Raw genomic sequence first — 9,923 nt, 5'->3', positions numbered from 1 at the left:
GATGAGGTCACGGACAAGGCCACGCCCTCCCCCCTTTTAAAGGTCAGATGACTATTCTAAAGATTTTAGGGGTCTGTTTTCCTTTTAAGCCTTCAAAGGAATAAAATAAAAATAATTTTAAAAAAATCAACAATGCATTGCCATGATTTTATTATTAGTGTCCTGAAAGGGACGCAAAGGTAATACATGATTTATTCCAATCACTGCAAAAATACTTTGCCTGGCTAAAATACTTTCTCTCTTTATATATGTATGTAATGTACAAGAAACATAATTAAAAGAGATTTTCTTACAAGTACATTTTTACATAGCATACATTTAAAAAGGATGCCCTTTTTAATAGAAAATTCTGGTTATATACCAATACGGTTAGTTAGCATTCACACTATGGTTTTAACGTATTTTAAACAGCATGAGTGTACACATGTCTGCTGTGCCTGCTGGCAACAGGGCTGAGGAGTGTTTGGTGACAGTTCACCAGGTCCTGTGGTTAGGCCACGGTGCACCCGCCATGCCTGCCCCCCTTTCTGTTCACACAAGCGCACGCCATTCTTCCACCTCGTTTTCTCCAGAACCACCTGACAGGGGATGTCCTGATTTCTGAAGTGTGCTGCTCATCATGATTGCTTCGTTTTGCCCTTCTGACTTCCACGGCACAAGATTATCTACCAAAATCAAAACAGAACAGCCTTACTCTTTCCGGGAAGAGGCTGTTAGGAAGGCTGTGTTAGCAACAGATCTGTCCCAGGTGGGGTCAGCAGGGAGAGGCTGGGTGCCTCTTGTCCGTGTGACCACAGACGGACCCACACTCATGACTACAGGAGAGCCACCCAGCTTACTCAGGTGTAGACTAGTATGGTGCAGTTTCAGAAAATACTCTATCTCCAACGTGTGTGTGTTTATATATATACTTTTTCAAAAAAGGCTCATCTTACGTGTAAACACAGATTACTAACTCATTTTTAATGAAGTCAGTAAATACCTTTGGTGCCAATTCCCTTACTCCTGGTCACAAGATGAAGACGATGCTCGGAAAACACACAGACTTGTACAGGATGGCTTGGTACTGAAATGAAAACTCCTTACCCGCCTGAATACAACATCTTTCTCAGGTACCAGAAATGATCAATTCTCTCTCTTTTTTTTTATTCACTGTTCTTGCAGCAAAGTACATCCCAAAGAGATGAGTGATCATATCAGGAGAATGTCAGTCTATTTAAAAAAGGTGGATCGTGACAACCCAAGGAGCCCTGGTGGCACAGTGGTTAAGTGCTTGGCTGCCAACCCAACCCACCAGCCGCTCTGTGGGAGAGAGATGTGGCAGTCAGCTTCTGTAACGATCCCAGTATAGGACACCCTATGGGACAGTTCTGCTCTCTCCTATAGGGTCACTATGAGTCAGAATTGACTCGACGGCACACAACAACAACATGTTAACCCACGTTCTTGAGGCAAAGGTTCAGGTAGGATTTGTTGTATCTGAGCCCTATGCAGGTTATCCAGCAGCTTGTGCTCATATCTGTTTAAGAGAAGTGATTTTTACCAAGCCAGGACTCCGAATTCCTTTCGCAATCCCCGGCGTTTTTAAAGACTGTGATTAAAAATGTGAATCCTACACTAGTGTTTGCAATAGGCATGAATTCAGAATAAAGACAGAGAGAGGACGTTTTCTAGCATCTCAGCTTTAACATTTCTGTCCATAAGGACTTTCATGAGATGTCCACATGGAGGGGCCATCCCAGAAGGTCTCATGCTCTGGTATTTCTGTGGTGAGAGGAGGCGGCCTGCCTGTTCCTGAGCCAGTACTGTACCGGAGCACTGCTTCTCTCCTCACCATCTAAGCTGCAGGCTTGAGGGCAGGGCTGGGGTTTTTGGTCCCTTCCATGACCTCCATAATGCCAGCACCGGGCTTCGCTCATAGGGGCCGCCCAACTTGCTAATGTCTGAGGACCATTCTAGAGGCTCTGGGTAGTGTAAAAGGGTTAAGTGCTCGACTGAAAGGTTGAAGGTTCAAACCAAACCGCCCAGAGGCACCTTGGAAAAAGGGTTAGGCACTCTGCTTCTGAAAGGTCACAGCCTTGAAAACCCTATGGAGTGCAGTTCTACTCTGCAACACGTGGGTTGCCATGAGTCAGGATCGACTCACTGACAACTTTTTTTTTTTTAAACCACCATTCTAGGGACCCTTGTTCAGTGACCAACAATCTTGCTGGCAGGAAGTATTCCTTACATATAAGTAAAAAATCCCCGAAGCAATTTAAACCAGTGTTCACTCATTTGGTCCTTGAGAGGGAGCTAGGAGAACTGGTGCTCCCCCAGCTTCCTGGCTGTGTGCGCATGAACAGGCCGCGGGGCAATTTTTAGCACTAGTTCTTGAGCATCTCCAGTTTCTTTTTCCCCAACAAATAGTTTACCCAGGTGCCTATTCTTTTTATACAGGTTTTCTTTGGCAAGAAACCACCTCGTAAATGCAAACAGCCATAGCACCCCCATTCTGCAAATATAAGAGGCTGTGAGGTTTACTTAGATGGCAATTAACAAGATAATTAAGACTCTAATACTCTGTTAGAGCAATCACAGACTTTTACCAAAATTACTGAAATGGAACCTAATGAGTGTCTGAAGGCGCTAAGCCTCGGCAGAGTAGGCTGGTCACGTTCCTCCCCACTGTGTCTGACTTAGAGAGCTCTGGTTCTGGGATGACGCACCTTCAGGCAAATAACCACCAACTTCTGGGGACTCAGAAATATTCTTTATGGCTCACTGGGGCCAAAAGAACCCAAAGTTTTCATTGGTTTATAATTGGGCAGCAAGCCAGCAGCCGTTTGTTAATTTATAATTAGTATTTTTAATAGCCACTGCACCCCACCACTGAAAAAATAAACTTCACTTGCTGGCAATGTATTTGGCAACCTATCTATGAGAAGCCCGAGATGTAAAGCTCAGCCTCAGATGACGCCAGGGGAAATACAGCTCCGCACCGCTCTTCACACACAAACGGTTGACTGTAGAAGGAGAGGGCCTCACACCAGCTTTTTGAGCCAAATCTGCTTACTAGACTGCCCCATGGATCTGTGGGAGAAAAAGCCAGCCCTGCGCTCCAGCCTTATGCAAACGGAATCCCACCAACACAAAACAATCAGCAGGAGAAAACACTGCAAGCAAGACCTACCAGAGCTACCTCTCTCTGGCTCTGGGAGACTCAGCTCAGCTGGCTCTCCAAGCCGTGGCCGAAATGCTGCCTCCACTCTAAATGACTGCAAGTTGACTGTCGGGGGTGTTTTCTAGCTGAAGCTCACAGGAGGGACCTGTATGTTGCTTCAAATGGAAGCCTGAAGAATCAGAAGCTAAGGCGGCCCCGGCAGCCATCCTTCTTTGCAGTCTCAGACGCTGGAAGAAGCCAAGCCTAGTGCTCAGCCAACCATGGGCCCCTCCTGCCAGAACAGCTGGGGCAGGATGCTGAGCAGCCAGCCTGAGGTGCCCAGGTGAGCTCAAACATGTGGCTCCACGACTGTTCTTGAATGAGTGTCGCTGCTGCTGCTGGAGCGTTCTGCCCAAGACAGGCTGGGGAGGGGTGAAGCTGAGCTTGCCTGCAGAGGGCAGCAGCCCAGGCTTGGAGTCCTGCACACACAGCCTAGCCCTGAAAAAGCCTCACCTTCAGCACCACGAAGGCAGCATTCCACAAAAGCGTCCTTAGGAGCCCAGGAAAAGCAGAGTTTTACCCAGGCATACGTGCCTACCTTAGGAGCAGCAGAGATGGCGCTAGAGAAGCAAAAGTAAAGGATTTCAGGCCTCTGAATGCAAGAGGCCAGTCAAGGGCTCCCTGGATTAGTACTTGGTTATTCTAATGCTGTCAGGGTTTAGCATGACGCCTAATGGCTCGACTGCAGGATCTGAAGCACACGGTACAATCAACCTTCTGTGGCTTTCTCGGTATTAGTGAAGAGGATTAGCCGTTACAGACTACGTAACAGGGAAAGTCGCTTCGCCTCGTGTACGAGGTGAAGGCTTTCTTCTAAGCATACAGACTGAGCTGCTCTTTTACGGATTCCTAATGCTCACAGGGGGGAATTCATTCTCATCATCAAGACACACTGGTCCCGTGGCAAACTCGTGTTCAGGAATAACCTCTCCTCGGAGCGCCCCGCCGTCCTCAGAATAACCTGGAAACCAAGAATGAGAAATGCCAGAAATGAAAGAAGCCGTGTGTCTGTTCTTAAGCCATGACCCAGAGTGGGACCTCGGAGAACAGGGCGAATCAGAGAAAACCGTGGAGGCAGTCTTTGAACTCGAGTGACCGTGCTTTAGATGAGTCCAGATCCACCACCATGTATGGCCTCAGAGCCTCTGACCGGCGGGTGGGCCAGCCTTTCCCCCGCGCCATGCCTAAAGTTTTACACCTCTTTGGAATTCTCACGGAGGCAACGGGTTAGAGTTACTTGTTACGGAAATTATCAACTTGTGCTATGCCTGCCATCTTTAAGGACCCAAGTTTAAAGACTATTACCACGGCCTCAGCTCCCTGGATGGCGCAACTACTAACTGAGGGGTTGGAGGTTTGAAACCACCCGGTGGCGTGTGGAAGAAAGGCCTGGCAGATCTATTTCCAGAAGATTATAGTCACTGAAAACCCTGTGGAGTGCAGTTCTACTCTGAAACACACGGGGTCGCCATGAGTCGGGATCAACTCAACAGCAACTGGTTGTTTTTTTTTGACCGTGGTCTCACTTGTGAGGAAACAGCTCAATCAGGGAGAGCACATCCACAACGACAACGAAGGGAGACAGGCCCTGCATCCGCTCACCTGGCACCGTGGAGGCTGAAGATGTGCTGGGTCTGGCTACAGTTGCTGCGTAAGACTGAGGTAATGAAGGTCTGAGGTCATTTTCTTTATTCTCTTCTGTTGTTTCTGAGCCAAGCAAGCTAATTACAGCAATTAAGAGGGGGGGAAAGAAAGAAAGAAATCATCACACATCCAGAACACCTTCAAAAGGAAATGCACTAGGAAGCACGCGCTTGGCCACACGAGTTTAAATTATAGACCCATCAGGACGCTACTAGGTCAGTATGAACCCAAGTGACCTTTCGTTACCGGGAGGCAAGCACTCAGCTTCAAAATGACCCATTTCTCTTTATTTAATAAGTGACGACTGGTCCGTGGCTATTCCTGGTACACTCGGCAAGGGCACTAAGACATGCTAACAAGGAGGGCATCCACAGGGGAGGGACAGTGGGCACCGCATGATGTCCTGCCCACAGCAGGAAAAGCGGTCACCCTGCACTGTGTCGTGGAAGCCGTGAGCCCTTTTGGGTTCAATTCAGTAAACATTCTGAGCACCCATTATGTGCTAGGAACTGTACTGGGAGTAGAGGTCACATTACCTTTTGAAGGTTACTCATCGTGGCACCTGACGTGGGGCCCCCACAAAGCAGACGCCTACCACGGGTTTGCCACCGAGACGCCGGTGACCAAGCAATAAAGAGCGGGCGCACTGAACTTGTCACTGTTCTCGGAGAAGTGACAACTCTACAAGACCAGCTCTTGACAGGCTCTTTCTGAAAACTAGCCCCTTCACCTGTGGGTCTTGATTAAGACGCACTCTCCACCATCCTGAGGGTCCAAGTTGTAGATGTAAAGGTGTCCACTGGATGATGCAACCAACAGCCTTGGCAATTTCTGGATCCTAAGAGCCAAGGAAGACGTGAACTGAGGGTACAACAAAGATGGGTAATGGACTGCCTTCAGTCAGACTTCACTCACCCTAGCCGTCACCGACTTCTTCTCCTGCCACAAACAAAGCCCTTAGCCCACTGATCCCAGGGTCTGGGTTTCTGGCTCTTTGTTTGTGGTCTGCCATAGCAATCTCCCTTAAGGATTATTTCTTGCCTAGGAACATAATTGCAATGTATGTAGACACTATTATTCTTTGAAAAGCTACCGCCAGCTAGAACTTTAGTTTACCTAAACGAGATGTTGTTTCTATCTGCTAGGAGTCCCTGGCTGGTGCAAACGGTTCAGGCACTTGGCTGCTAACCAAAAGTCTGGAGGTTAAAATTCACCCAGAGGCAGCTTGGAAGAAAGGCCTGGCAATCAACTTCCAAAAATCAGCCATTGCAAACCCTATGGAGCACAGTTCTACTCTGAAACATATGGGGTCGCCATGAGTTGGAATCTACTTGGCGGCAACTGGTTTGGTTTCTCTTATATGCATCTCTGCCTTTAAAAGTGGCAGAAAGGGCAAAAATGCAAACTTAGCTCAGCATCATTGCTGGTTAGTTTTCTTAAACGTTTTTCATATTTAAACTTCTTCGATAAAGTATCAGCTTCAATAAAACATCCATTAACCCCACAGATGCCTGAACCTAGACCATGGAACTACAGACTTTTTTCATAATTACAGAAAAATAGGATTTAGCATAAGACAAGGGTGACCGCTCTCACCACTTCTAATTGACACTGTCCTGCAGGTTCTAGACCACGTCATCATAACGGAAATTCCCACGCCAGCTTCTGCTGCCCCTGAGAATACATATTAAAATCAGGCAGGAGAGGCCGCTGAGGGGAGACTGCGGGCCACAGGGTTTCCATTCTGTTCATCCTTCTGTTTGGCCTCCTTCTTTTCTTTTTACATGCCCAGGGATTTTGTGCTTTGGGAAAATACACTTCTCGAAGTTTATGCTTGTTCAGAGAGGGTGGTGCCATACATACGTTGACAGCGTGCAGATATTCCTCTGCCCGGAGAAACTGAGACGCCCGGTGGCAAAGGCCCTGTCCTGATTCATCATGTCTGACACTTGGGCAGGGAGGTAGTTGGTGGCAGCCATGAACACCTTTCCCATGTAGCTGCTCCAGGTCGAGGGCTCTTCTGGGCGGCTGTGGGGGCAATGAACAGACGAAGATGGCGCTGAGCTGCTGGCGCCGCATCTCCCCAGTAAGCTAAACACCCAGATGTCATTAGCTGCGCGCACCATGATGGGAAGAAACTGTGCCTTAGCATAATGTTCTGCCCACCTGGAACACCTGGGGACACATTATTCTGGCAATCACAGAACAACAGAGAGGGCTCGTTTGTCCCGCGGGAGAGCGTTCCAAAGCTGCTAAAAGGTTCCCAATGCCCTGCGCTCCTCCATTAACAAAGCTGTATCTGGCGGTTAGTCTGATTCCTAGATTTCCAAAAGAGGGCTGGGGCAGAGGCTGCGATGGGTTGGTATCTGGACTCTGTAAAGGAAGCTCAAGCCTAGCTCTGGGCTCCCGGAAGAACGGACCGATCTCAATTTTAAGGCTCCTGAGCCAGACTGAGTGGGAGGTAAGCCTCCGGACACAATGCTCGGGGCAGGCGTTAATTACAGCCCGCAGCCACCAAGTACCCCGCGGTTCCTAATAGTGGAAACAATTCAAAGGGACCTGGTCTGTCCTCTTCAGTCAATCAAACTTCATCCCAGGGTCTCTGCCAGACAAAGGGGGGGCTGCCCTGTTGGAGAGAGACAGGAGGACGGACTGACTTGTCTCTGCTCAGCACACAGGCAGCGCAGTGAGGGCCAGGGCTACTGCAGCCATCGCAGAAGTACCCACTGGGGCCAGATCCTGGTGCAGACCCACGCGCTGAGACTCAGAATTCCTGGGGCTGATTTCTCACTCTGTTACCACTCGGCTAGGTGATCGCCGGAAAACCTCTCTGGGCCTTGATGTTCTCGTCTGAAAGTGAATGGAACCCGTCTAGGCGTACTACTATGATTCTCCGATCCTAAGCATCACAGAACTTACTGGTACTGCTTGCCCTAGAGCTCTGTGCTAAGGACTGGGATTTACAAAGAAGTATAATATCCAGATCCTGCACTCAAGGTAGAGGCAGAACACAGACATAGACACAGAACAGCATAAGCAATTAATACAAAGTGTTGCTACTCCAGGTCCACAGAGGAGGGAGAGGATCCTTAATCTTTCAGTACCCATGTCTCCTCATAACAAAGGGGTGGTCACAGGAACCTACCCGACAGGGCTGGTGGGAATTATGAGGTGACGTACGTAGAGGGCTTAGCATAGTGCCTGGCAAACGGCAAATGCCATTTCATAAGATGGAGTGGCTGAAGAGGTTCTGGGGGCGGTGGTCACCGGGCTGAGCTCTGTAGATAGGCCTGACTCAGAGCCAGCTGGGGGCGAGAGGAGGGCACTTCACATGCGTTCATGGATGAACAACGTTCGGGAGCAACCAACAAGCTGGTCTGGCTGAGGTCGAAGGGTCTGGAAGACTGCAGCAGAAGATAAGGGGCCCCGGGGCCCACTGAGGAAAACCCTGAAACCCAGGCCAGGGAAGTGGGACTTTATTCCCAAGGGCAAAGAGGGGTTAGGAAAAGAAATCTGGCTAGAAGATACCAGATGAATTGGTAAAAAGACTAGAAGGAGTGAAACCAAATAGAAGGTTAATGAAACGGACCGGACAGGAGATGCTGAGGACTTGGGTAAGGCCGATGGCGAGCGAAACAGGAATGAGGAGGCAATTGGGAGCCATATCATCGATGACCTATGGACACTTGCTATATGGTCAAGGGGAGTTTCCAGAATGACTCTGAGGTTTTATTCCCGACTCCCTGAGGTCACGGACAGAAATAGGAGAGCCTGGAGAGGGAACTGGGTTCAAACGGCAATTTCAAGCTTCACGCCCTGGTAATAAACGCACACAGAGACCAGTGAAGCGAGCTGTTTGAGATCACCCGATCACCGGATCTCAGGCTGAAAGGTGTGTCGACAGTTCAGCCACCTTCCAGTGTTCAAACTGATTACAGCAGGTGATGAATCAAAGCTTCGGAAGAGATCAGGGCTTGCGTTTTACAAGCTCTCTGAAGAAGTGATAGAAAAGTCTAGAAGGTACATATATAATCTCTGGAGAAAGTCTGCAGAGTAAGAAGAACCACAGGGCAAACAAGGAGCCTTGGGATACACAAGCACAAGGATCACTCAAAGGGGGAAAGATGCAAGAAGACAGCAGCCCAGGGTTTCAAATGCCAGGGGGCTAGGCTTCCAGAGGAAAGGCAGGATCAGGACTGATAAATCCAATGGATTGGTGACTTGGCTGCTGGTGACCTTGGGAGGATTTTCAGAAGAGGGAGGGATAGAGGCCAGGAAGTGTGTGTGTGTGTGTGTGTGTGTGTGTATGTGTGTGTTCAGAAGAGGGAGAGATAGAGGCCAGGAAGTGTGTGTGTGTGTGTGTGTGTGTATGTGTGTGTGTGTGTTCAGAAGAGGGAGGGATAGAGGCCAGGAAGTGTGTGTGTGTGTGTGTGTGTGTGTGTTTTAATAGCTACACTGGCTAACTCTTATTAGTGCTTACTATATGCCTGGCACTATACTCAACGAGATGGATTGACACAATGGCTGCAACAACAGGCTCAAGCATAACAACGACTGTGAGCATGAAGGAGGACCCGGCAGTGTTTCGTTCTGTAGACATAGGGTCACTATGAGTCGGAACCGACTTGACGGCACCTAACAACAACAACATACTAAATGCTTTAGGTCAGCTAACTTAATCTTCACAACAACCTTCAGATGCATATTCCATTACTATGTTCATCTGACAGATGCGGAAACGGAGGTTGAAGAAGATTTAATTACTTGCCCAAGGTCTCACAGCTGGTGAGGGGCAGGGCCGGGATGCAAATTCAGGATGGTGGCCCTGGATTTTGTGTTTTCATGAGTTACGCCACAAAGGTTTTGCTAACATATACTCAGCATGTTGTAAAGACATAACAAGCACAGTTACGTTTATGGTGTTCAAAAATAATCACTACATCTAGCTCAATTGGCATAACACGGTTTATAAAGACAATGTTCTCCATTCTACCTTGGTGAGTAGTGTCTGGGGTCTTAAAAGCCTGTGAGCAACCATCTAAGATACTCCACTGGTCTCATCCCTTCGGGAGCAAGG

General features: G+C 48.5%; 1 protein-coding gene across 2 annotated transcripts in view; it reads right to left on the bottom strand.

The window, feature by feature from the left end:
- Positions 1–133: 133 nt before the first annotated feature.
- WIPI1 (WD repeat domain, phosphoinositide interacting 1) overlaps positions 134–9,923 on the bottom strand; it is a 34,277-nt gene continuing 24,487 nt past the window's right edge. For both annotated transcript variants that reach the window (XM_023729287.1, XM_004374188.1), the window contains exons 9-13: positions 6,710–6,874; positions 5,577–5,684; positions 4,805–4,923; positions 4,063–4,163; positions 134–665 (exon numbers count right to left, since the gene is read on the bottom strand). In XM_023729287.1, coding sequence (XP_023585055.1) covers positions 618–665; positions 4,063–4,163; positions 4,805–4,923; positions 5,577–5,684; positions 6,710–6,874 — 541 coding nt within the window. In that variant the 3' untranslated portion in view covers positions 134–617. The remainder of the gene's footprint in view (positions 666–4,062; positions 4,164–4,804; positions 4,924–5,576; positions 5,685–6,709; positions 6,875–9,923) is intronic.

This window comes from Trichechus manatus, unplaced genomic scaffold, assembly GCF_000243295.1.
Source record: "Trichechus manatus latirostris isolate Lorelei unplaced genomic scaffold, TriManLat1.0 scaffold00028, whole genome shotgun sequence".
Taxonomy (NCBI): Eukaryota; Metazoa; Chordata; class Mammalia; order Sirenia; family Trichechidae; genus Trichechus; species Trichechus manatus.
Note: the sequence above shows the minus strand (reverse complement) of the source record. Positions and strands in the feature narration are given on the sequence as shown.